This window comes from Xiphophorus couchianus, chromosome 5 (genome assembly GCF_001444195.1).
Source record: "Xiphophorus couchianus chromosome 5, X_couchianus-1.0, whole genome shotgun sequence".
Classification (NCBI taxonomy): domain Eukaryota; kingdom Metazoa; phylum Chordata; class Actinopteri; order Cyprinodontiformes; family Poeciliidae; genus Xiphophorus; species Xiphophorus couchianus.
The window spans coordinates 1,930,440-1,958,396 of record NC_040232.1 but is presented as its reverse complement, the minus strand read 5'-3'; the positions used below and the strand labels follow the sequence as shown (position 1 = coordinate 1,958,396).

The following is a 27,957-nucleotide window of genomic DNA, read 5'->3' as shown; positions in this document are numbered from 1 at the left end:
TTTACAGATCACATGTGACAGATGGAACTGGTGGAACCACCAAGGCTGCATTAAGGTCCCACAAACCGACACAGACTGCTGCTGTGCAATGTGTTTATAGATTTTATGTTTGTACCAATCTAATTCTGTAATGACTGCAGTTCAGTGGATTTTCAGTTTAAACATGTGACATAAATTTCCTTGATGTAATTGGTTTTCCAAACATTTTTGTTATGAATATGTTTGTGCATGCTTTACATTTAGCAAGGTTGTTTTGTCAGATTTATTTCCTTCAGTATCCTTGCAATAGAGATAATAAAGAAATAACATTTTCTACATAATCACATTTGTTCCCATAACTGCTGGTATAAGTTTTATATCAATAGGATGATATTTGAGGAAAATAGAGAGGGCATGCAGATATCAGCAGGCTAATAACAGGCTTTGCCAAAAAATGCATCCCCTGCTGAAATGGAGAAATAAAGAGTTAAGATGGATTTGACCTTTTCTACGTAATGACACTTGTTCTCTGAGCTTCTGCTATAAGTTTCATATCAACAGGACAAAAGACAGGGGATATAAATATTGTCAGGCTCAGAAATTAAAATCATCCCCCCTACATTAATAGACTAGACAGTTAAAGATTATATAAAATGTTCTACATAACGGGCTTCTGTTTTGTAATGCTTTAAGCCATTATTGTGTTAAAAGAAAAATCGGAGAATTTCAAACCATCAACATTTTCATCAGACACTGAAAAACGTTTGACTCAATAAAGCTATAAAAACCGTATTTATTTCAATTAATCCGCGAAATAAAACCCACCGTTTTATGGCTTACATGGTTAAGAAACGTGACAATGTTACGAATAAAAGTTTTAAAAGTTTCCTCTTCGGTCAGATTTCAGTCCGTTTTCTCACCAATATGGAGAGTTTAGAGCGATGCGCGCTGCTGCGGCAGGGCGCGCGTTTCTGGGCGTAACACCGGTGCCAATATCTAAATATCTAAATGTCTAAATATCTAAATGTCTAAATGTCTAAAACTTCAGAACATGGCAGCTAAAGGTCTGAATCCCATCAGGACGGAGCCGTAAAGAGGTGAGCACTCACCGAGAAGAATGGCGAAAATCCCTGAGCAGATAAGAGGAGACATGATGGGAGAAGGCACCGAGTGGCTGAAGCTGAGAGAGAGGCGGGCTGGTGAAGACTGAGGAGGAAGAGAAGGAGGAAGAAGAGAGGAGGAAGAAGAGGCGTCCGTCCTTCCCTCTCTGTTCCTCTAAAGGAAGAAGCTCACATGAGGTGACTTTCTGAAATGCTGACTCATTTTCACTGTAGTGTTTTTAACTTCACAGCTGCAGCCAAGGGCGTAGGTTTGGTCTACGTTTTGGTGGGACCTTACAACTTACTGACCAACCCCCCCGACCATTTTTGACCAGTGTGTGTGTGTGGGGGGGGCACCACATTGGCTTATAGCCCCCTCCCCCCAACCATAACCATAACTTGATCATACATCTTGTGTATACAACCAGATACAGTCATACTCAGCAGATCAGTTCAAGAACACTTTATTTTTTCCTGATCAAAATTCAGCAAACATTACAAGTAAGATCAAAAGAAATATCCTCTGGATCTACTGATTATACAACAAACACAACTGCAGATAAGAACAAAAAATGACTTCTTGCACTTCAGGAAAAAGATCCAATTGTTGAGATATTATGCATTTAAGAGGAAAAAAGATTCATAAAATTGCTGTCTGAGCATCCTATGTGAAAAAGTATTACATAATTAACAGACCTATTCTACCTCACATTCAGTGCTGACCTTACTAAACACCGGACTTTACCACAAATGCGTTGTGTGATAGATATCTAACTTATGGGTCCCCTCACTCAGGGGCGCAACTACATATTTTTGAGGTGGATGCGAACATCATCATTGTAGGCTAGCTTAAGCTAACCTGAATATTTACAACTCTCTTGTTGATACACTGACATTTCTTACCTTCTGTCTTTCAACCACTTTGAAAAGCTTTTCTTCGTCTCTCCAACATCTTTATCCTTCCCCCTCTTCCGTTTTCTGTTTTGGGCCCCGGAGTTTTTTCTGCGCCCCAACACCTGCAAGTTGCCGGGAGGTTCGGCGTGCAAGCCAGCATGTGGAGGGGTTTAAATAAATTAGAAGATTGTCTAAAAGTTTTATTTGAATACTTGAGTTAGAAAAAGTAAACTCATTTATATATTTGATTTATGTAATGCGTTATTTTTATTATCTTGACAAAATGTTGAAGGGTACGCCACAAAGCTCTATATGCAAGCGTGTTAATGGAAAGTTGAGTGGAAGAAAGAAAGTGTGGTAGGACAATGTGCACAACTGTCTAGGACAATTTTGTCAGGATTGTGAAACGAAGCCCAATAAAGAATTTGGGAGAGATTCAGAAGGTGTAGACAACCACTGGAGTCTCAAGAGACATACAAAGTTAAATTCAATTTGAATTCAAGAATACATTATTGATCCTAAAATTAAGTAAAATATGGTTAAATATCATGTTATTCAAGGTTCTTCAAATGGTTGTTAGGAAGGATCTCTTGTAGCAGTCTGCATTACAGCAAACTTGTTGAAGCCTCTGACTGAAGACTCTTAGTCGTAAAGTAATCTGACAACATCATGAGCGTCATACTTGGGATATAAAGTTGCCCAGTTGTCTTTATAGATGAAAATACATTTTGACTTTAATGTGGGAACTAAGGTCCCAGAACCTAAAGGAAAAGTGTAGAGGCACAGAATCGACCGTGCTTGAAGTCCAGTGGGATGTTTATTCCACAGTCAGAGAGGATTTGGACAGCAACGCCATCTGCTGTTCATGTCCACTTTGTTTTTATCAAATATAAAGTCAGCAAAGCCATCTACCAGGGAATTTACTGCACTGCTGTCAGCTTAGTCCACTTTATAATTCAACCAGGTCAAATTCATCCAAACCAGTTTTTGTCTGGTTTGGTCTAAATTCAGTTTAAATCAATTCAATTCATTTGAACAAAAAATACTTAGATTAAGATCCAGTCACAATTTTAGTTCATCACTGTTATAAACTGATTACTGGATATAAATTAAGCCCATCTGATTGTTGATTTACCAACAATTTCTACATCTAAAGCACGGGGCGACTGTGGTGGAGAACAACTCCCTTTCAACAGGAAGGAACAGCAGTATGAGCGTTGTGACTGTACTGTGATCGGCTGAGGGTTGAGAGGACAGAGCAGACAGAAGCACAGGTCCAGGATAACAGTCAGAGCCGTAGGCGTAGGAACCGGGGAGAACTGGAGGGGACATTATAGTACCCTAGACCGTTACTTGGTCTCTGACACTAACGACAATAAACGCAGGTAATATACTTGAAAACAAGGTAAAAACATTGTCCGTTAGAATGGATGAAAAATGTTTAGATACTTAAATAGCACATTTTTACAAATGTCTAGCATAAGCTAAAGCTAATGTTAGCCACAAAGTTTAAAGAAAGTAAAACTCACCTTCGTATCTGTGTATAACGAGGCGAACATGTTAAAACCTTTCTCCAGCTTATTGTCGGGGCTTCGGATCGATGTTCATCATTAATTGTTACCTTGGACAAGCCCTGCAAACACCCAGTGTAAAGAGCCTTTTTCAATAGATCGGAAAAGATTGAGCCGCTTTGCCCCGAACGCGGAAGCTGAGGTGCAAAGAGCCCAACAGTTCAGAGTTTCTCACAAATCCTTTATTGTCACTATTTAAATATCATATTCATTGTTCCAGGTAGGGGAAGCCATGCTTTGCTGCATTTTACAATGAACTTGAGTTTTATATCCAGACTATCAAAGGCAGAAAATAGCTATTAAAACAATTGAACTCTGTACTGCTTTGAATGAACAGTTGGGAACCGAAGCCCCGTAGCTTTTTCTTCATCTTGAATATATTTATCTGTATTTGTTTTTTTCTGGAGGCAGAACAAATGTTTCACTCTGTCGTTGTACAGTGTGTCTGTGAATAAAGTTTTAAAAAAAACATCCCCCCTCCCCCACACCCAACAGACTTCTTGTGGCTTTGATGTCACAGTGATGTCACTCATCCTGTCTATGACATCACTGGCGGCTGCCTTTGTATTCCCAGATTCCACAGAGAAATTCATTTGCAGTTTGAACCAGAGAGCAAAGATGGAAGAAGAACATTTTTTGTTGGCAAAAATTAACAATTTACAGAAGAACCGCAGCAAGCTGCAGGAGGAGAACCAAGAGCTTCAGAAAACCGTAGAAAGTCTGAAGATTAAACTAGAGAGACTAAACAGAACGGACAAGACACACGACTGGCATGAGGAAAATAGCTTACTTCTAAAATCAAATGCATTTTACAAAAAACAAATCAGAAAAATTAATCTGGACCTGGAGGAAGAAAATGCAAGTATACGCCAACTAAGATGTGATAATGAAGCCAAATTGAGAATAAAACATAAACTGGAAGAGGACCGGAAAAAACAGAGAAACACTGCAGCGGACAAATTAAGAGCAAAAACAGAAAAACTCGAGTGGCTAGAGAGAGAAAATGAAGAGTTAAATAAACAGATTGTATCGCTGAAGATTAAAAATGACAGAATCGAATCCAGACTGGCGGAAAAAAGCAAAGATGTCCAGCAAAGGGAAGAACCAGTCAGGGTAAATATCCAGGAAGAGGAACTTTCAGTATGTCAGAAAGTAGGGAGAATTTTTATGCATTTGTACGGTTCAAGTACGTTGGCGTATTGGGTGCCACCCTGGGCTTTTTTTTAACAGTAAAGGATATTTTGGGTTGCTGGAAACAGGATGTTTGTGGGATAGTGATGCGTTTAAATTAATTACAAATATAAATACTCTTGTTTGCTTTTGGAATTTGTGCCTAGTGAGAGATGCTTGCAGGAAGACATCTAAACGGGTCAAATTGGAAGCTGACACCAGATGGTCTGCAGCAAGAGTGATGACTGACGGATGATTAAGGGTCGAAGTTTATGAACCAGAAACAGAGGAACTGTACATGAGACACGGATGCACAAGACACCTCCTTGTTCTGTGGGTTCATCAGTTCCTGCACCGTTTCTACAGAAGGAAATAAACAAGAACTCTGAGTTTTGCATTCTACATTACAGCAGCTTGCAGGTGCAACACACCTGTGACTCAAGAGAACAGAAGAAGCAGCTGCTATGTGATTAACTCAAGATAACCAAATCCAGGGGTCTCAAACTCCAGTCCTCGAGAGCCGCAGTCCTGCAGTTTTTAGATGAGCCACAGGTACAAAACACTGGATTGAAATGACTTAATGACCTCCTCCTTGTGTAGATCAGTTCTCCAGAGCCTTAATGACCTAATTATTCTGTTCAGGTGTGGTGCAGCAGAGGCACATCTAAAAGTTGCAGGACTGCGGCCCTCGAGAACTGGAGTTTGAGACCCCTGAATAGGCTCTGTAACTAGGACCGCCCTAAGGAAATAAAAAGAAAGTCTCTGGGAGGAGCTGTTTTAGAGCGGGTAGATTGTAACTAAAGCACGCTGCTGTCCGTTCTCCTTGCTAGTAAATCTAAAACTCACTTGTCTCTCTCTTCTTTTTCAGTTTGAGAATGCTTAGGTAGATGAACCTGACATTAATTTGGTCCTTCGAAGCCGGATCCCAAGATACTGAAGGAATCCAGCGGGTGAAACCGAATCCAGAAGGACCGTGCGCACGGCTAAACTCTTCAGAATGAGTTTAGATCCTTTTCCGGGACTGGTATTTGGTTTACCAGCTGGAATCTGATGCTTGACGGGACTCCGTGGAAGGGGAGAGACAACTGAGAGTAAATTCTCTTTTAAAATTAAAGTGTGAATGAGTTGATGGCGTTCGCGTTAAAAGAAATCCTGTGTAAGAAACGCTGTGAATCCTGGGCTCTAACAGCGGAAACTAAACGGCTTTAACTTTATGCTGTTGTGGTGATAATTGGATGGCGGAGTCCAGCGAGCAGCCGCTTAAATCCGTCTTAAAAGTTTCATTCCGTAAAAAAACAGGGCGGCGGAGTCCTGCGTGACTCTCTTGTCACGCAGGACAAGAGAGGTCAGTGTATCAACTCTCTTGTTGATACACTGACATTTCTTACCTTCTGTCTTTCAACCACTTTGAAAAGCTTTTCTTCGTCTCTCCAACATCTTTATCCTTCCCCCTCTTCCGTTTTCTGTTTTGGGCCCCGGAGTTTTTTCTGCGCCCCAACACCTGCAAGTTGCCGGGAGGTTCGGCGTGCAAGCCAGCATGTGGAGGGGTTTAAATAAATTAGAAGATTGTCTAAAAGTTTTATTTTTAAAAACTTTAGCTCCCTGTTGTCGAGGCATTACTACAAATTTAAAAGAAAACAAAACGCGCCTCAGCCGCTGCCCAAGCTGCCTGTATGGGAGGGGGGCGCCTAATCAGTGCTGTTCCTCTGTTATTGATCATTTCATACTCAAACAGCTGTTAAGTACATAAAATGCTGACTATATAAAAAAAATTCCCCACATCGTTTTTGCGCCCCCTCTAGTGCAGCGCCCCTATGCGTTGCATACACTGCATAGCCACCTTTTGCGCCACTGCCCTCACTGTACTTACAGCCGAGGCAGCGAAATAACTTCTAATGTCTGTCGTCCTTTTCTTTTTTGGTGGCGACATGGAGACTCATAATAAATGTCAAACTCAGAAGGAGACGCGTTCACTGTCAGCACCGTGGACCAAGCTTCCGGTCCGCGTGTGGCCAGCTGGCCGCCGCCTGGTGCAGCCAATCAAAGAACGTAGATCCACGTTCTGTGAGCCAATGGCGGGTCGTCATAGTTCAGAACAGCGAATTTTAAAATGAATGCTACCACTGCGTAGTATATTGAAATATTAAACTAATCAATGTAGATTTTCGTTTATTTATTTTGTTTTGGTTAAAAAATACATATGTTTTTTTTTTTAATTAATATGGCAAAAATTGGTCGGGACTATTTTATATCCCTTGAATATTGGTCTTGACATGTCACGACCGTCCATACCCAAACCTACGCCCATGGCTGCAGCAATTCCTCGGTTGTTTTTCACATCAGCTGCTTAGAATCCGTGCCTTACAGCTGAATATTAATATATGTTTAGTGATGATTGTTTGCCAAGCCAAACATCCAACAAAAGTTCCATCAAACCATTATTAGGCGCTGGGGTCCAGTTTCTGTACACAGGCAGAAAAAGGTTCATTGTCCAAACTTGTTGTTTGTTCTGGATTTATTTTCCTATTTCAGCAAAAAATTTCAGAGTTCAAGCTTTCCTTTGTTCTCATGCTGCCTCTCTTGCTCTGGTAAAAACCATAAACCCCAAACACCAACATCCCTGCTGGTCCTTTACTGTCTTTATGCCTCACTGATAGAAAGTGGACTGACCCACGTTACTTCCTGTCTTACTTAGAAAGAAAGTAAAGAAAAAAATAATAAAACAAAAGATAAATAGAATCAACAATTATTAACCTGAAAATAAACTCTGTAAATAATACAAAAAATAGAAATTTAAGAATTAACTACCAAAATTCAAGTGGATAAAGCAATAAAGAATAAATAGCTCCAACAGTATGAAAGAAGAAAAACCTCTGGACTCCGGCTCTTTCTCTGCAGGGGTCCAGAGGAAGAGCCGGTCACTGGGTCATGACCGGGCTGCACGATGAGGCAGGTGGTCATAATGTTATGCCCGGACACTTTTAGTTAGCATTTGTCCTTCACTAGTGTAGCAGAGGCTAACTACTGCCATGCTTAGGGTAAGGGTAAGGGTTACCCTAACCCTAAAATCAGGTTTTGCCTGAGAGGCGGCGATATCCTGCAATATTTTTAGACATTTTCTCAGCAGCAGAGACACAGAAACAAACCCGTCCACAACGACAGGCTGACAATCAGCAGGTTCACAAGACTTTTGTTGAAAGTGACTGAATAACGTGACTTACAGTTTTAATCAGAGCAACCAGTTTAGTGTTTGTTTTGTTTAAAACCGGACAGTTGGCCATGATGTGTCCTCTCTTTTTACTATAAAAGCACGTTACTTTAGTTTTTAAATCCAAGACATGATCCGACTCCCGGAGCACAGCAGCTGAATCTGTTTTCCAGTTTTTACTCCTTCCCGTTATTTTCAGAAACGGGAGACCATGCAGTGGTCAAAGTGCAGAAAAAGGAATATTTATTAACAAAAATTACAATGAACTGTGATAGTCAGTGTCAGTGGTGTGAGGCAAATGCTTGGATGTGATGTATGATGTAAAAGGTGCAAAAACAAAGACAAACTCAAATGTGCAAAAGGAGGAGAGCCGAGGCCGACAGCAGAGAACCACAATCAGCAGAGCGGACCCAGAAGGTGGAGACGGCCCAACGAGGCTCAAATACTTAAAGGACCAGCAACACCTGCAAAGGGGAGGAGCAAAAGGACAAACACCTGCAACTCAGCCCTGCAGGCCCAAAACCCAACACTCTGAAATAACTTTCACACACCAGAGGGAAACTGAATCAGTTCAGACTGAGGCAGAAAATGCTGACACAGTTATTATTACCATAAAGACTGAATTATGATTATTATGCTTCACAAGCAGACAGTTAGAGAAACATCTGTGAAGATTAAAACTTAAAACAATAAATAAACAGAACAAAAAATCAGTTTCAGATGAAAGAAAAGTTCTCCAGACACAATTTGATCTTTTTATTTCAGTTTAAATTGACATTAGTGATTTATTGAACAAACCCCTGGTCCAGATTTTTGCAGGTATTACATGCACACTTATTAAGTTTGAGTCCATTTCAAATAAATTAGATTTTTGGTTTTAAATAAAATAACTTAACCTTAAGCATTAAATAAGAGCCTATGACAACATGCTGGCTGTTTTGGAGAAAGTATGAAGATGTTTAAGCAAAATATTTGGTTTTCTCTAAGGGTGCACCGATTTATCGGCCAGACAATTTATTGGCGCCAATTTCCTGAATTTTGGGAGATGGGTGATCGATTGATTTTTACATGTGAAGCTGATCTTATCCACTGATGTTATCGACCTCAGCAAAGGTCAGCAAAGGTCAGCAAAGGTCTAAAAGTCGACCTCTGCCCTCTGCTCTCCTGTGAGAAAGCTCTGACTGACAGACATGTCTCCATGTTTAAGGTAACAATAGTGACCAAACTGTTCAGCAACTTGAGCCAAAATTCAGACAAAACGTATCGGCCAAAATCTGAACCGGTAAGTTTGGCTTTTTAAAAGATTGGTGATCAACCGTTAGATCTTTTAAATCTTTTAATAACCTGCTCACATGTTTTAGCTCTTATGAGATCCTGAGATGAAAAATGCTTCTTAACATCAAACAACAAAAAGTTTTAGGGGATTTAGCTTTGAAGCGCTAATGCTAACTGAACAGAATACATTTTTACTGTAAAATCAAAGGTTAGGCACGTTGTTTCAGTGTTTTCTGTGAAATATCACTCTTTGTTTAGTTTGTTGTAGAATAAAATATTCTAATGAAAATGGATCTGGGAAGCTGAAATACCTGCATTGCTACTTAACACACTTTACTGGCTGGTGTTTGCTAAGCAGCAAATGATGGAGCAGCATTTATTTTCCTTGGTGCTGATTGGCCGAACCCCTGAGAACAGCAGGAAAGAAGACTAGATGTTAGCTTTAGCTGTAGCGCTGAGATAGTTCCCACTGACTGTATTAATGCACATTAAGGTAAATTTGGTCTTTGAACTGTTGAACTAGGCAGACAGAATCATGAAACAATGATACAAACATGAACCTGGTCCCAGTGGTTCTCCCTGAGGACAAAGGAGAACCATGATCAGTAGCAACAGAAAACTCCCAGAATCTGAACAAGAAATGAATGAATGACACTAAAATGTTCAGTTTCTGACTCTATACATCGTTCACTGCTGCTGGCAGGAAATGTTGGCGGAAGAACTGAAAAGAGTTCAGTGGAAATCTGGAGGCTTTTTTGGCAGGAGTCAGTTTGGATCAGCCGAGGCCCGGTGGTGAGGAGTCGGTTTGGATCAGCCGAGGCCCGGTGGTGAGGAGTCGGTTTGGATCAGCCGAGGCCCGGTGGTGAGGAGTCGGTTTGGATCAGCCGAGGCCCGGTGGTGAGGAGTCGGTTTGGATCAGCCGAGGCCCGGTGGTGAGGAGTCGGTTTGGATCAGCCGAGGCCCGGTGGTGAGGAGTCGGTTTGGTGGTGAGGAATGGAGAGAAGGTTGAATGTTGGGAATCAGACGATCGAATCATTGTTGCCTGTGGAGAGGACAGAGATGAGCATCGGTCGGTCAGAAAGGTTAGGAAACGAAACCGTAACCATTTAATGAGTGAATGAATCATTTGGAATATTGATGAATGAATAAATTAATCAGAAAAGGTTGTTTTTAATTACTGTATGTTTAAACAGATTCTTCTGATCTAATGAAACTTTGCACTATAAAATAAAATAAGATTCCAGATTCAGGATGAGGGAGAAACATCCAGCTGAACAAGTGATGATGAGTTCAGGCGACGTCGGTTTATTCTGCGTTTAAAAGCATCTCAGGGATTTTTCCCATCACAATAATTAAATTAAGCTGCTTAGATCCAAACATCTGATCCCTGGATGAGGAACCAAACATCAGGGCTTTTTTACCAATAACATTTAAATACTTTATTTTGGCCTTACATAAATGAAGACATGAAGTGAAATGTTAAAGTTTGAAATAACGCTAACGCTGCTTAGCTCAGGGATTTCTGCTCACTGCTGGATTATGTTGTTTTTTGTTATTAAAGTTTTTATTATTTTAAAACACACATGTATACAACCTCTCCCAACCCCGAAATAAAAACCACAAATGGAGCAAAACAAAACCAAACCACCAGGTCAGCCCATATTAATCAATAAAAGTTTCACAAAAAAATTGGCATTTATAAATATCCTCGATGTTAGCAGAAACAACCACAGTAAACAGAAATAATCACTCGTCAGCACTTTCCAAAACAGCAGCTCAAAGGAATTTACTCGTCCCAGCAGGAGAGGAAACCGTTCCAGGATTTTGTGAAGTTTTCTAACTCATTATTTAGCTTAGTCAGCTTTTGTTCATATTTCCAACATTAATTCCAACCAGTTTTTAATATTCGGAACAGTTGCAGATTTCCATAGGATTGTTCTGGCAGCCGTGACCGGCCTGCACCACGGTGCTTTGGGGTTTTAACATATTAGGCATCATTATCTGATTTCCCAATAAGCAAAGTCTTGGTGACATGGGAATCCCCAACCCATCCACTGCTGCTGTCCACAATGGGGAGATGTGAATGGATTATGTTGTTAAACTTTAAGGGGATTCAGAGAAACACAGTTTAACTGGATCTGTTTCATTTGTCCAAATGGAGAGAAAAATAAACAATAAAACAATATTAATATGTTAAAAATAAAACACCTTATAAAAGTACTCACATAATTTTTTCTTCTTCACTATAAAAGCAATGAGGGAACAGATGAGAATGAAAATGAGAATGAAAACGACGACGACACAGATAATGATCCAGGTGTTTGAATGTTGTTGAGATTCAGCTGTTGGTTGGATGGGTTGGATGGGTTGGATGGGATCAGGCCCTGTGAAGCAAACAGCAGCAGGTTTTATAATAAGTTTCCATTTCTAGGATTTTTCCAAATCCAATTTAAGAGATTTTTAATCTACAAGCTAAATAATATAATAATAAAGTTCAGGAGTTAAAATCCTCCAAAACATTTAGAGCTTGAAATGTTTTTAGCATTTTGCATGGAGGTTTAGACGACCATCAAACTTTGCTATGAGAGAATCTAAGGTTTGAACCCGACTCGTTGAACTGGGACCAGTGAGCAGATTTAGTTCATTTTAGTTTCAGAGGTTTTTCCCGTTGGTGAGAGAAGAAGCTCGTCGTCTGCTGATCCGAGTTACGGTCAGAGTTTCGGCTCTTTCTGGAAGGTTGGTCCAGATTTGTGGAGCATAGAAGCTGAAGCTGCTTCTCCATGTTTGATTCTGGTTCTGATGCCGAGCAGAACCAGAACCAGAAGACCTGAGAGGCCTGAAGGTTGATCCGACAGCAGCAGATCTTTAAGCCAATCAGTGATTTATAAACTAACTGAAACATTTTAAAGTCTATTCTCTGAACTACAGGGAGGCAGTGGAAGGACTGGCCTAGTCAAAGCACCACTAGGACCTGTATGTACTGATCCAGCTGAGACACTTACCCTTCACCGTCAGGTTGAAGAATCGTTTGGTCCCGTTGCCATTGAAGATCTGTCCACAATAGACTGCCGAGTCGTTAGCTGAGAGATTTTTAATGGTCAGAGCGCCGGTGGTCCGATCCAGTTCAAACTGGTCCCATTGGGTCAGTTTATCGTGACTCCCGATGTCGATGTTGAAGAGAACATTTTCCTCCCCCGTCTTTGGACCGTAGGACCAGACCACCGTGTCACCAGGTTTCAGCAGTTTGCGTCCCAGGCTGAGCGTCACGTCGTCACCAACCTTCCTGGTTACATTTACTGCAGCAGCTGCTGCAGCTGCTGCTGCTGCAGCGACTGAAACACAAACAGACCACAGAGTTAGAAACTAAATGCTCCAGATTCTCCATATAGATATAATGAGTTGATCCTGGGGAACGGAGACATTTTCTCCACAGAACCCGGTCAGTTCACAGAACCAGTCGGTCCGTTTCCGTCTCACAGCCACCGGAGGGAAAAGAACCCAAACATGTTTAAGACCAGCACGACTTCAACAGAAAGTTACTCAAGCAAAAGTAAAATGTGGTGAAAAAGTATTTGGTAAAACGTTTAATCAATCATTTCATATTTACATCATCATGTTGGCCAAAATATAAAGTTCAGTGGAAATGTTGATAATTTAAGGACAAAATTACAATAATTCACACAAGTGTCAAAAAGGAAAGTCAGGATAAAGAAAATTTTTCCAAATTAGTTTCTGTCAGTGAAAAACTGATGAAACTGACAGAAACTGCAGGTGTGTGTCTGCTGAGTTTTTGGTTGAAACGTTTGTTTTTCATTCAGTGGGTTGAAAATCCAAACATTTTTCTGACACTTCATAGTAAAATTACTGGAGTAAAAGTAAAAAAGTACAGCGTAGTAAAAATACTCCTAAAAGTACTTTCTTTTCAAAAAAGTCACTGTTGGCCCCTGGCCTCTTGAGGCTGTGCCAGCTCTTTGTTTTTTTTTTTATTATTCGGTTTCATAGATCCACAGCTTTCTGATTGGCTGCCTAGAGGCTGCAGGAGAGCAGCCCCCCCATTGGAGCAGCAAAGCCAATCAGATGTTGATGAGACCCACCTGCACCATATAAAAGACGTCTGAGTTCATTCCTCCAGGGGGGCAGCTAGCAGGAAGAGGTTGTGTGAAGCTGACCCCCACCTTCTGTGTTTGGTGACTATTTTTGGACAGTTTGAACAATTTTGTTCTTGTTTATTTTGCTAAGTGGTGAATCTGCTTTAGATAAACCTTGAACAAGCTAGAGGCTTGTGTTTGGGAGGTTCTTGGTGCTCCCCTTTGTCCTCTCTTCTTGGTTGTTTTGAGTTACTTTAGACTGATGTGTTTGAACACCTTGTTATTTAATTTGCACTTGGTGATTTCTGAATTTGTTGGTCCTTTACTTTTGTTTATTGGGTTAAGTTGTATTGTGTTTTGGTTCTGTGAAAACCTTCATTTTGTAATAAATCATATTTTCATTCCCCTTTTTCTCTGGACACATCATTATGTTACCGTCCCTGAACCTTGGGGAGTGTAACAGTCACTCAAGTAAATGTAACTTGTTGCTCCTGAACTAACCTGAACTCTATTCAAGGCATCAGACAAATGAGGCAGAAAACACAAAAACACTCAAATCTGATCTGATCTGATAATCACTGTCAGAAAAATGATTTCATTCTGAAACATTTTCTCTACTTAATAGTTTCGGTCAAAGCAGAAGATGTGAGAACAACGGAGGAAACGTGTTTCATCCCGGAAGCTGAATATTACGGTATTTGTCCATCACTGTTTTTCTCTGACTCCGGCTGCATCTGAAACATGCGACATACATGATGCATGTTGTTTATTGTGATCATTTTCTGCTTCCAGTGAATTTCAACATTGTTTGAGGTTATAATATTACACAAATAAAAACATTTACTACAGAATTGTGCGTGAAATGAGAAGCTTATTTACTAACTTATTAATCTGACAAAATGAGCCTCTTTGCTGAGAATTATCTGTAATTACAATAAAATGTATCAATAGCTTTAAAAACAACAATATCCGGGTTTAATCAGTTTTATAATGTAACGTTCTCAGGTTCTGAATGACTTCAGAACCCAATTCACGGTTTAAACTACAAACCTCCTGCAGGCTTTCATGGACCTGAGCTGCTGCTGATGCAACGGAGCCCGAACTGGATCGGTCCGTAAAACCCAGAAACTCCGCGTCTCTCCCTGGAGATGTTTAAAGGTTTCTGTTGCTTCCTTACTTTCATCCGACTCCGGTGTCTTACAGGTTCTGTTCTGGTTCGGCACCAACAGCCTATAGCTCTCCTAAACCCCGCAGATAAAATGCGCATAAACTCTGAACCGAACCTGACAACATCTGAACCGAACCTGACTTCACAAAGACACAGAAATAAGAACCGAAAAACTCACAGAGAAGCAGAACCTTCCAGAAATCCATGCGAGAAACAGCAGCGAGGTGAGTCGGTCCGTCACTCTCGGAGAAGAAAACTCTCACACGCCCGGCACGGTTTCACACCCTTTCACACACGCAGCCTCCCACTCTTTCACGCAGCCTCACACTCACCGACACTCCCACAGGCTTCCAACTTCAAGTGCATTTCGTTGGGAGGAGCCGTGATTGGCCAGAGCACCTGACTCGGATCTATTAATAAGGACTTTCCCCCAGAGAGGAACGGGAGGAGGGGCTCATGAATTCTCCGGCAGCCCAGCGCTCAGTGATGGTATGAAGGTCATTTTGATGCATCATAACTATGACGCGGCGCCTCTTCAAGGACAAACTGACAGTTTCTCTTTAATTAAGCCAAAAGAAAAAATACATCCACATGCTCGGGTTTGAGAAAATGACCTCTGCTTACAGTTGATCTGGATCTGAGCTTTTACTTCCTGGTTGACGTCTTTAGATGTTGCATCAAAACAGTTCAGTAGACCCGGTTCTATAGGAACCAGAACTCCACCATCTGTTCCACCTCCAGCTGCTGTGGTTCTGAGTCAAACCAACCTGTTCCCCTCCTGGCCTGTGGGGGCGCTGCACCAACAACCACTGAAGGAAACAACACAAAAACCTCTGAAGACACTGAGAGCAACTTCCTTCTTCACCAGATGGAAACAAGATGGAGGCGTCAGATTTTAGAGCTGGAGGATTTCTCTTTAGTCTTTGGCTGAAGACCAGGAGCCATTTCTGCTGCTAGCGCTAGGCTAGCATGTTAGCTTTGGTTGTATTTACCCAGAATGCCCTTTGCTGTAGTCCACTTCCTGCTTTTGGAGCAGGCTCCGGTCCGCTTGGTGTTCGCATGCATCTGAACTGAACCAAAGTTCACTTCAACCAATCAGAGGCCGAGGTTTGGAGGCGGACCGAGTTACATTAGCATTCACAGCAACCGGACTGGACTTTCTGGACAGACGGACTGGAGTTGGAATAAACCAGTACCAACAGTAAGTGGTCAACCAGTTTGTAGCTGAGCTGCTGGTCCCACTTCCACTGTGAGGAAGTTTATGCTGATGGCTGGAACAGCTGACCTCTGACCTCAGTGATTTCTGAGGAGCGACTCAAACCCTTCAGGAAGACAACAGAAACTCTTCATCATCATCATCATCAGACCCTCCTGCTTTGGGCCTGTTTCACTGTGTGAGCCATCATCATCCTCACCATCCTCATCATCATCATCATCATCATCCTCAGATCGTCACTGAGAGGAACAACAATGTTCCTGTTTAACTTTATTTTGTCTCAACATTTTGACGTTTATGTGTTTTGATCAACTTTAACGTCTCATTTGTTGCTTTAATTGATTTGAATTGATCTAAAACTGAAACGCTGCAGCCTGGGATCATCGGACCTGAGAGCATGGAGAGCTCAGACACGACTTCCTGGTTCTGCATTCAGAACCGAAGCGCAGAAACAGAACCATAGAATAGAACCTGAGTTTACACCATGCAGCTGGAGAAAGTTTTATTCAGCTCAGAACTTTTTGGTTCTGTTTCGTTTAACATGAATAAAAAACGACAACAACCAGTTTAAGTGAACTTTTCTCTTTTTTCAGAAACTTTCCAGAACTAACAGAGGCAGAATAATCATGTCTGTCAGTTTTTACAGAGGGGGGAAATAACTGGAGGAATCAGACACCTGGTCTGTGAAAAATGTCCCTGATCTCCCATTCAGGCTCCAGAATGGTCACACTGGTTTTTGTTATGCTGCTGGTATTTGTGGGAACGCTCGGCACACATTACATCATAACACCATGTGACATAAATACAACCAGATTCCTGGACAGAAATCTGAAGAACAGCGGAGCAAAGAATCAAACACGCTGAAAAGATGAAAATCAACCTCGTTTTATTGTTAAATCCGTCTCATGTTTTGGACGATGAGCTCCAGAGTCACAGCTGGAGGCTGCAGATGTTTCTGTCCAAGAAGATCCAGATCAGACTGTTACTGGTCTGATTGTATCTGTGGAGAGAGGAAAATAACTCAGGCTGACCAGTTCTCTGCTGCAGAGGACAATGTTTTCATGAAACGTGCTGAAAATGCAGAAGCGATAAATTCATCAATCAAGCTGATTGATTATCATGAAACAGAACATGTCTGACTGCTTGGACCAAACCCTGACCTTTCCCCTTCAGCTCGTTGGTTCTCAGTCAGAAACCGGTTAGCATGTTAGCAGCGCCGAGCAGAACCAGCAGAGACGGAGCAACGGCACCGGACCGGTGTGACCTGCCTGGTGAAGGTTCAGAGGTTACTGGACTGTGGACCGGTTCTGAACCAGAAACAGACACAAAGCCGCTTTAAACATTTGTTTAAATCAGCAGAAAGTAGAAACTCTGAGAACTCAAAGCAGTTCGGATGGATTCTGGTTTCCCGCCGTTTCCTCACCGTCAACAGTCCGGTGAAAACGTCTCCGCGTTTCCGTTCAGGTTCTGGCCCTGATAGGTCCCGGTGTCGTTCACACAGAGGTTGAGGATGGTGAGCGACCCGGTTTCTGTATCCAGCCGGAACCTCTTGGATAACATAAATAAGTCTTTTTCGACGTACTGAGCCAGGACGGCGCTGTCCGAACCACGAGACCAAACGACCCAATCCGCCTCTCTCAGCTTTTGGTCTCCAAAGTCCAGAGTGATTTTGTCCCCAGGTTTCCGTCTCACAGGCTGGAGATTTGTTTCTGCTGCAGCGAGAAGCAGAAATATCAAATATTTCTGTCACATATTTACAGGATAATAAATATTTTCTTCTAAAGCTTTATGTGTTTCAGGATCTGGTAGCAACGGTTTGTGGATTTTTCTGTGGAACATAAATTAAAACTATTCTCAGAAAATGTGTCTCTTTAAGGATTTTTTCAGAAGACATAAATTAATCAAAAGAAAATTCAGTTTGGGAGCAAAGTGACAGCAGAAAGCGCCACTCATTTTCCCTGAACCTGATTGGCTGCAAACCCAAAGACACAGTGGAGCAGTCCTAAAGTTTTAATGTGAGTTTTAATGAGTATTATTATATATTTAGTTTTGAGCTGTTAAAAAGGAGCAACAAGAGTTTTTAAAAACAAGTGGAAACTCGACGAAACCTGAAATACCATCAATACGCAGACAGGACAAAATCACCAGCATGAAGGTCAGAATGCATGAAAACAGAGCAGCTGGTCATCATAAAGCTCAAAACAATGAGATGTCAAGTACCGACTGACCAGCAGTGATGTGAAATATTATGAACCAGAACGCTGCTGTTTTTGTGTCTGTATTTAGCATGTTAGAAGAGCAGGTTAGCATGTTAGCAGAGCAGGTTAGCGTGTTAGCAGAGCAGGTTAGCGTGTTAGCAGAACAGGTTAGCGTGTTAGCAGAGCAGGTTAGCATGTTAGCAGAGCAGGTGGAAACAGACATGCCAAGAAATCTGCGGTGGCTGTGGTGAGGATGGACAGCATGACAGAAGACACTGCTAGTCAGATATCTGGAACATTAAAACAATATAAAACATAAAACGTCTCGGTGTTCTGGGTCCATAACGGCCAGAAAAGATGAGGCAGATGATATTTATCTGCTGCAGGTTCCACAAAATGTGGCAGAAAGGTACAAATATGTCTGCATGGAACAGATTAATGCAGCAGAGCTGCAAACAAAGTTCATGCAATTAAACCAAAATAAAAAAACACCATGAGTAAACTTAAATATTGTGCCATATTACTGAACATTAACGCCACCAGAAAACCCATCATGGAGCCAAAGAGACACTGAGGGTAAAACAGGAACTAAACTGGTGTGAGTAAGAATTGAACCTTCCCTCCCTGAAGCTCCGACACAGCAGAGATGAAACAGAGTCACTGTTGGATCCTCCTGTTGATTTTTGAATGTTTTAAAATCTGTAGATCATCTGCAACTCGTCACTAATTGCACATGCATTTCTGTTTTTTGCATGCACATCATTTTGGATCATTTCTGACCAGCCTCAGGGTTTACTGCTCCAAGTAGAGAACATGAACAGACGCCTTAACAAACGTCTTTTAGGTCAGAAACAGTTACAGCTAATTATAAAACACCGACTCCATCAGTCACAGGGAAAACAGAGGAAGAAGACAAACAAGTTATTACAAACATACATTCATGTTCACGTTCCATAACTTTCCGTAGTGAAACTGAGTTGAAGGTTTTACTGCTCAGTCTGAGGTTTATGTCATCAAAGACAATCTGAGGCTCTAAATACAAACTGAGAAAACACCGAGTCATTTCCTCTCTATTCCACTTCCTCCTTCTGCAGGTTAAGATAAGATAAGATTTATTTGTCATTGTCATCAACAGATTACAGATTGAGATTTGCTCGACTCGAGTTAAGATGCAGGTTATGTGTATATACATAATATACAAAGATAAAGAAATGAATAGTACAAAATGAGAAATAAAGAGACATCAGAAGATGGTTGCAGTGCCTGGAGGTGTCGCAACAGAATTTACATTTTTAACAAAGTGGTGTCAAGAGCAGAAGTTCTTTTGCCTTTGAATTTAGTGCCATGGTTGCCATCAGGTAAAAACTGTGTTTTAGGCGATTTGTCCTGGTTTTTATTGCTCTGTATCTCTTTCCTGATGGCAGCAGCTGGAAGAGACCATGGCCAGGGTGTGAAGAGTCATTTAAAATGTCCAAAACTTTCTTGTGGAGCCTGGAAGTGTAAATCTGTTCCATAGTGGGGAGGGGGCAGCCTATGGTTCTCTCTGCTGCCCTAACAACCCTCTGGAGCGCCTTCTTGTCCGCTGATGTGCTGCTGCCGTACCAGACACACAGACTGTACATGAGCACACTCTCTATGGAGCAGTGATAGAAGGCCTGCAGCAGGTCTGAGGGGAGACGGTTCTTCTTGAGTATTCTCAGAAAGTACAGTCTCTGCTGTGCCTTCTTCAACAGCTCCTTGGTGTTGGTGCTCCAGGTTAGCTTGTCCTCCAACTCCATGCCCAGAAACCTGAACACTGGGACCCTCTCCACACAGGTCCCACTGATGGTGAGAGGCTGGATGTCCGTTTTGTTCTTCCTGAAGTCGATCACCAGCTCCTTTGTTTTGGAGGTGTTGAGGAGCAGGTTATTGACTTTGCACCACTCTGACAGCCGCTTCACCTCATCCCTGAACTCCAGCTCCCCCTTCCCGCCTGAGATGAGACCAACAACAGTCGTGTCATCTGCAAACTTTATGATCTTGTTGCTGAGGTGGTTGGAGACACAGTCATGAGTGTAGAAGGTGTAGAGAAGTGGGCTGAGCACGCAACCCTGTGGCGATCCGGTGTTCAGGCTCAGAGCAGTGGAGGTGCCCAGTCTGACCCTCTGGGAGCGACCAGTTAGGGAGTCCAGGATCCACCTGCAGGTGGCTGATGGGAGCCCAAGGTTTGCTAGCTTGGACACCAGACGTTGGGGAAGTATAGTATTAAATGCTGAGCTGAAGTCCACGAAGAGCATTCTGACGTAGCTCCCCTGCTTCTCTAAGTGGGTCAGGGCAGCATGAAGTGCAGTGGATACAGCGTCCTCTGTGGACCTCTTTGCTTTGTAGGCAAATTGGAGAGGGTCCAGCTCAGCAGGCAGGCCAGCGAGGATGTGACTCCGCACCAGTCTCTCCAAGCACTTCATGATGATCGGTGTGAGTGCCACTGGACAGTAGTCGTTCAGGGTGTTGATGTTGGTTCTTTTCGGCAGGGGGACAATGGTAGAGGACTTTAGGCAGGGAGGGACAGTGGCTTGAGACAGGGACTGGTTAAAAATCTTTGTGAAGATTCCAGCCAGTTGGTCTGCACAGTCTTTAAGCACCCGTCCCGACACACCGTCAGGTCCCGCAGCCTTCCTTGGGTTCACCTTCCTCATCACCTGCCTCACCTCACTCTCCTCTACTGTGAGAGCAGAGCTGCTGTGGACAGGCAGCTGTGATGGAGCTGTGGTAGGTGTCGCCTCAAAGCGGGCAAAGAAGATATTCATCTCCTCTGCCAGGGAAGTGGTTCCCTCCGTGCATGGCTGGTTGCTGGATCTGTAGTTTGTAATGTGCTGAACACCCTGCCACACCTGCCTGGTGTTGTTGCTCCTGAGGTGCTGCCTTAGCTTGGCAGATGCCTCTTCTCAGGTTGGCTCTGGCAGAACTGTAGAGTGCTTTGTCCCCAGACCTGAAAGCAGCGTTCCTGGCTTTCAAGAGGCCCCGGACCTCCTTAGTCATCCAGGGTTTCCTATTCGGATAGATCCTGATGAGTCTGTTCCTGGTGACATTGTCCGTGCAGAACCTGATGTAGTCCAAGACTGCTGAGGTGTAGTTCTCCAGGTCCTGATGTGCAAAAACCTCCCAGTCAGTTCTCTGGAAGCAGATGCATTCTGTTATTGAACAAACATTATCTTATAATAAGAAACTTACCGCAGTCATTCGAGCAGGAGAAAAATGGCGTCCACGCAACGGTTAGACTTGTTGGTTTGAGAGGAGGAGGTGGGCGGAGCTTGTCAGAGTCAAATTGACGCGCCGTGTATACACTCTGGAAATTTACACCAACACTAGGTGGCATTTTACTCAATCTGTTGTTGTATTAGCTCTGAAAGAGTCAATGAATTGTGACACTGCATATTTAACACTGCAAAATTTACTGTGTAGTTGGTGAGAGGCATCCTCAGGCCAGATGGTGACAGTCCGGGTTGTACTGGGGACACGTTTCCACAGGGGGGTGTAAGCAGGGATCAGTAGCAGGGACACGTGATCAGACTGGCCAAGGTGTGCTAAGAGTTCAGCCCTGTATGCTTGTCTGATGTTTGTGTCCAGCTTGTCCAGAGTTTTATCACCCCTGGTTGTGCACTTTACGTGTTGATGGAATTTGGGGAGGACTGATTTCAGATCAGCATGATTAAAGTCCCCAGAGACGATGTGAACAGCCTCGGGGTTCTGGTTCTGGTTCTGGTTGTTGCTGATAGTATCATGCAGGAGTCCCACGGCTGAGCTAGCGTTAGCATCCGGTGCTATGTAAACCGCAGTGAGTAGAATGGAGGTATCGGGGTCTGCATTTAATTGTGATGAACTCCACGCCTGGAGAACAGTGGCTAACAACTACTGTGGAGTTCGTACACCAGCTGTTATTTACATAAACTCATAGTCCACCTCCTCTTTTCTGACCGGAGCTCGCTGATTGGTCCTGTCGGTGTGCTGTGTAGCCTGCTAGCTCGATCTCCGGGTCCGGTATGGTTGGATTTAACCACGTCTCCGTGATCAACAGAATGCAGCATTCCCGGATGAGGTGGTCAGTTGCAATCCACAGCTTCCATTCGTCCAGTTTGTTAGCGAGAGACCTCACGTTGGAGAGAAAGATGCTTGGTAGCGGTGGTTTGTGTGGCTGTTTCCTGAGCCTCGCTAACACGCCGCTGCGACGCCCCCTCTTTTGTTTACGATCTCTGCGCCGTCGCCCTGTCGTAGATACTGGGATTGTAATCCAGGGAGAGCCCGGTGTTCGAGCAATATCGACCGGAATGTTGTTGTGGACACGGAAAAGCTCCTGTGACAGACTTCCCCCGATTGCTTGACCGATGGCCAGTAAATTTTGTCGGTTGTAGGTGTTTTTAACCGCGCAAAGTGGAAAAGACGAACTTCGAGTCGGTGAGCACAAAGCCGCTGCGTCTACGCGCGCCGCCATCTTGGACAAAGGTTAAACAGGTTAAATCATCATCACTATCCATGAATTCATGATTTGGTAGGTTATTATGGTCAACAGACTGTTAGAAGACTTTACTTATATATTAAATAATTTTCTACTTCTGCTTGTTTAAAACATTCTGGACTTCAATCAAATCAGAAACTTTTAGTAAGAATTCAGTTTTTTTAAGAGAGATTATTTCTTACACAGAACTGAGGACAGAACCAGAATAAAAATCTGAGTCCAAGATGCCATGACAGCCTCAATGAAGGCAGAAAGAACCGGGTCCAGAACCAGGTCCAAAAGAACCGGCAGAAGAAATAGTACAAGCAGCTAAGAAATGTGTTGCATCTTCCTCCTGCTGCAGGGCACTAAACAAATAAATCGTTTCCATTTCTGTGTGATTCACATTCCTCTTTTATGACTCCCCCCTGTTAGGGAATAACTGCTGCCAACAGCTCTGACAGGGTGTGTGTGTGTGTGTGTGTGTGTTGTTGCGCAACACCCCCCTCCTTTCTGTCTCTACTCTCTCACTCTCGTACTTCCTCTTCTGAGAGGGGAGATGTGCTACCAGCTCTCCTTCTAACGGGTTAATTGAGTTTCCTAAATCTGCTGGGATTAATCCAGAACTGAAGTAAACTCTGTTTAAGCTGGTTTCCAGAAACGATTCGCCTGGTTTCTGACGGCCTACATCCAGGTGTCCCACCCTTCTTCCCCCTGTGAATTAGCCAGACTGAGCAGCCTACAGCCAACTAGTTTCACAGAGCACACCTGTTAACGGTCGCTCGTTCTCTATTTTACAACTTGCATTTGTTATTGAACCAGGTAGGTTTTAGTGACTCGGGCGAGTCCCAAGGATGAGGTTTTAAATATGGGCTACCAGCAACCTAAAAACATTTTCCACTTTTTCCTCTCCAGAATCAAACATCACAGCTATTTTACAACCATCAAAGAACTTTAAGGTGACTCATTAACTGAATGTCCACAACATCTTTTAGATTTTCTTTATGCTAAATATTTTATTAGTAAGGCATTTTTGCAAGGGTCAGTACAGCTTAATTCAGTAGCAGAAATAATCAAATAAGTAAAATCAGTCATCTAGTCTATCTTTCCCTACTGCTGACACTGAGAACTAAAAAAGGGAACCTTTGAGAGAGACGGACGGAGTTTGGCGTTTCGAACCCCAGACCTGGCCTGATGATGAAGAAGGTGCTGCAGCAGGAGGAAGATGTTGATCGGCGAAGGCCAGGATCTCTGTAGGTCTGATGAGCTTCTTCTCCGCATGGATGGTGAGGTCACACAGGACTTGGTGCTGGCAGGAAAAAAGGCACCAGTTCTTCTTCTTTGTCTTTGCCTTTGTCTTTGTCTTCATCTTTGTCTTTGGGCTCTGAACCCAGCTGATGAGAGAAGTGTGATTTGAAGCCACAGGTTGTGGGCCTGACGGGTTGGTCCCCATGAGCAGGACAGTCTCCGGCTCCGTGGCCCCGGCTCTTCTTCAGCTGCAGAGTTTTTTGTCCATCTCGATCTTGGCTCGAAGCTGCCCGGAGGATCCAACGAACGGTTCCTCTTTTGCTCCCACCTTTTATAGGGTTTATCCACCTTTTGGTGTGTTAGCATTGGCTAGCACTGTTGCTGTGCTTGTTTCATTGGCTGTCTGCTTAGATAGATGATCTCATATCCATCACTGTCTTACAGACATTTCCTGATGTCTGAGCTAATGTCTCAGGGTTGCTCAACCTCCTGTGTCCCTTGCCTGCACAACCTTTTCTCTGAAACGTTTACGTTGTTCAATCTGTTTCTAAATAAGGTGCTGATCATCTCTGCTCTCCTGTTAGTTCCCCTTTTCCCCTTAACCTTTCACCTTTCACCTACCATCTACCTCCAACATATCAGTGATGTTTAATTGCAGTTACACCTTTTACACCATTTCAAGTTCAATGTCAAAATCACATTTATATTACATTTATTTTCTTTAGCTTCTCTGATTTAGCATTCATTTATAATTTTATAACCATAACTTTTTAATTATACTTATTATAATCTTAATGTGAGTTATTACAGATGTTTTTCTGAAAAGAAACCAAGAATAATCCATGATTCTAATTATTTAATACTAAAGTTACAGTTACTTGTTTTTCTTGTAGGTGTTCCCACAAATGTAAGTGTAAGTATTATTACAAGTAAACCAATATTAATATAAGTATTTTACTTTGAATCTTATCAAATTACTCAAAATGTTTAGATTTCATTCTTTAAACTTTCATGCTTTAAACTAAGGAATAGTCTAAACTATTTTTATAAATCTGCAGGCTGGAAACTTCCTCTTTTTCCAGGAAACCTGCTTTTCCTGTTTAATGACTCTCTCTGACTGACTATGATTTCTTATGATTAGATAGAAAAAAGTAGAATTAAAGCAAAGTTTGCATGAGACAAAAACAACACACACAACCAGATTTATTTTATTGACACTTAAGTCTACTGTTGGGCCTAGATGTCACTTAAGTGATTCATTTTAAAGATAACTTTATTTATTATTACTGTTAAACCAAAATCTCCAGCATGGGGAAGTGGGATGAGCTTGGATTTTCTTGACAGTGTGTGTGTGTGTGTGTGTGTGTGTGTGTGTGTGTGTGTGTGTGTGTGTGTGTAATGGCGGTGGTTGTGGGTTTCTGTTGGGAGCAGAACCTGAGTCTCATTCCAGATCTACTGACACACACTCCTCCTAACAGTTTATTCTTTTATAAAACTACAAAATAAACTTACAGTCAGAAAAAACTAACTAGAAATTTCACCTTGACATCTGTTCTCAGGTATCTATCTCAGGTTCAATCTAAGGTCAACTTGAAGCCATTGGTGAGAAAGGTCAAAGGTCACATGTGCAGAATTTTCTCCTCCATAGCAGCAGCAGTTCTGAGTTTCTGACCCAGTTTTGCTCCGTCTTTCAGGTCCGTTTATCAGAACCATTCCTGAGTTACTGAACCCCTCTGCTCCCTCACTCAGTTCTTTAATCCGTCCGATCCGGGCTCAGAACCAGCCCACTGGATATACGGCACACATTATAACCAATCAGAAACGGATCCTAAAATGATTTCAGGTGTAAAAACAAAACCGTTTAATCTGTAACTGCAGGTTTCCAAAGTAAAACTGAGTTCTGCTGTAAAACAAACATTTCAATGTATGGAGTAAAACTGGAACAATGTGGAACTGACACCAGAAATGATCTACTGTAAATCAAACTGTTAACTTTCTGACTTAATGAGGAGACTGATGTTTGATTCTGACATCAGGATGTGATAATCACAGATAGAAACTATTTTCAAATCTCACCAAACCAGAACCAGCTGGGAGCCGTAAACTGGAAGAAGTTTAAATTCACACAAAGCCAGTTTCTCCTGACTCTGATCCTGGACGGTAGAATCAGAACAACATAACCGCAGACAGAGGAAACAGGAGAGAGTTTCCTGGCCGACCTGCTGGAGGTTCTGGTCGTGTGTGTGAGTCACAAATCAGCTCCACAATCAGACCCAAAAATAACAGAACTGGAAGAAAGCTGGGAAAGCTGCAAACACCAGCAGCAGCATTCTGTTTCCTAACCTACATTTTATTTTTCACCACAACAGTCAGTCGTACTAAACTTCCTCCTCAGTTTGCTTGTGGGCTCATGTCTGGACATGTCCTGGTTAATAAGCATTAACCCTTCACAATCCAAACCCTCACTACTGTCAAATATTTCACAGTCATTGAATCAACTGAAATGGCTTAACTTATCAAGCATTTCTTTTTATCCAAAACTTCAAGTCATCTGTTTAAGTTGAGTGCAAACAAGTTGATGAGAATTAAGTTCAACTGAAATGTTTTATTAAACAGAATATTTTGTTTTTCAGTGCTCATGTGTCCTCTGGATGAACTGTTCTGGTCTCAGGCTGCAGTTTGGCCACGAGGTCCAGAACCTCCCAGGAAGCCTCACATTCCCACACGCTGGAACTGAACAACACACTGACAGAGATCAAAGCAGCAGACACACACTCCTCACCGAGCCGCTGAGCAGAACTTCATCCGTCTGTACGGAAAACCACAACCAGAGACAAATCATTATTAAACTGTCACTTTTCCTGCAGATAACTGGGGAAGAGAAGCAATAATATCCAGCAATGAAAATCAAATTTACATAAATAAATATGAACAAAACCGAAAACACAACAAGAGGAGAGAAAACAGTCAGAAATAAACCTTTACTCCGTCAACAGAGAGCCGCTGATCCTAACAGGAGGCCAAAATCCAGGAAATGTTTTTTTATTTTCCATCTAAACCAGAAGAACTAAAAATCATAGATCATTTCAAACGGCCAGCGGATAAAGAATGGAGCGAGGCTGAACCTTCAGAAACCAGAGACAAGTCTCACCCAGAACACAGATGTATTTAAATCATCTCAGTTATTCATACAATATTAAACATAAACTGACATTTAATGCAGTTTTTACAGCACAGCATTAAAACGAGTAAAATCAAGCTGTTCCTGCTCCACCTCAGAGCCCAGAGGGATGTTTGATGTTACAGGTTGGACTTTAAAACTGAGTGAATGTAGCAGGATGAAGCCTGAGCAGGACTGAGGGAAACTGGCAGCTGATCACCTGATGATGTCTGAGCATGAAGGGAAACTCAGCTGGTTTCTTTATTCCTGCATTTGGTGGCTCTTCAGCAGGAAGGTGTCTAGCTTAGCTTGCAGTGGTTATAACTCTAATGTTTCTCCTCCAGGATAAGATCTGCAGGTTTAGTTGGTCAATTCAAATTGTTTAAATTTAGAAACTGCCTGAAGTTTCCTGCTTGTTTCTGGGGTCTGACTGTAATTTAGCCTCCCCAGTTCAGCTGGCAACATAAAATGTTTTTTTTTATTGCATCGATGCAGATCAATAGCACAAAATGACAAATATTTATATAAAGAAAGTCCTGCTGTGGATGGAGGATCCAGCTCTGACAGAAAGCTGCTGGAGACAAAAGCTGCTTTGTTGGTTTTATTTCCTGCTTTGTTTTTTTCCAACTATTTGTTTGATTTCTTAGTTTTGTACTTTTTGTTTAAATTTGTTTTTGGGTTATTCTATCGTTCTGTGTGTCCTCTGGCTGCGGGCAGCAGACTGGTTTTTTTAGATTACTTAATTAAAACATTGATTTTTAATGACTGGATGTCAGAGGTTAGAGGTCATTTTAGCACTTCATGTCTAAATTGTAGTGTCTTGTTTTTTAGTATTTGCTCTGTTTAACCCTTTTGTCTCCAGGCTGAGAGCTGAAGGCGGTGGGGGGGCGTCCAGAGGAACTGGACCTGTGCCAGTGACCGGTGCTCAGGGTGATTCATTTGGATTTCATTTGTTTTGGGAACCAGTTCCCCACATTTGGACTGCACTTCCCTTCCCATTGTGGTTCTTTACATTTTAATTTTAAAACATGAAACAATAAAATGTAGCTACTTTGTGGTAGAATAAAGTCTTGTTCTCATTGGCCCCGAACCTGAAGTGCCTTACTGGCGATTTATTTCCTTGGGCGAATCCCCAACGTGGCGTCGTCAACTTCTGGTTACCCTGCTTTCTAGTGCTGCCACACTAAGAAGCTTTTTAAAGATGGTTTAAG

The 27,957-nt window shown here is 42.3% G+C and overlaps 1 protein-coding gene and 2 long non-coding RNA genes across 6 annotated transcripts in view; 1 reads left to right on the top strand and 2 right to left on the bottom strand.

The window, feature by feature from the left end:
* Positions 1-27,957, bottom strand: part of LOC114144742 (uncharacterized) — a 45,972-nt gene that overhangs the window by 5,564 nt on the left and 12,451 nt on the right. The window contains exon 1 of one of the 3 annotated variants that reach the window (XM_028017857.1): positions 1,089-1,331. The exons of the other annotated variants lie outside the window; for them this stretch is intronic. Within the exon in view, the coding sequence (XP_027873658.1) occupies positions 1,089-1,131 (43 nt within the window). The 5' untranslated portion in view covers positions 1,132-1,331. Of the gene's footprint in view, positions 1-1,088; positions 1,332-27,957 lie in introns of those variants that run through there. 3 annotated transcript variants of the gene reach the window in all.
* Positions 16,583-27,910, bottom strand: LOC114144743 (uncharacterized). Of its 2 annotated transcripts, XR_003595535.1 has the most exons (4): positions 26,369-27,910; positions 17,093-17,381; positions 16,830-16,976; positions 16,583-16,669 (listed from the first exon to the last, which is right to left on the bottom strand). It is a non-coding gene; the product is annotated as an uncharacterized LOC114144743 (long non-coding RNA). The 2 variants fall into 2 exon arrangements; XR_003595534.1 differs by lacking the exon at positions 26,369-27,910 and having other exon boundaries at positions 17,093-17,969.
* Positions 17,979-18,361, top strand: LOC114144746 (uncharacterized). Its single transcript, XR_003595536.1, has 2 exons — positions 17,979-18,013; positions 18,056-18,361. It is a non-coding gene; the product is annotated as an uncharacterized LOC114144746 (long non-coding RNA).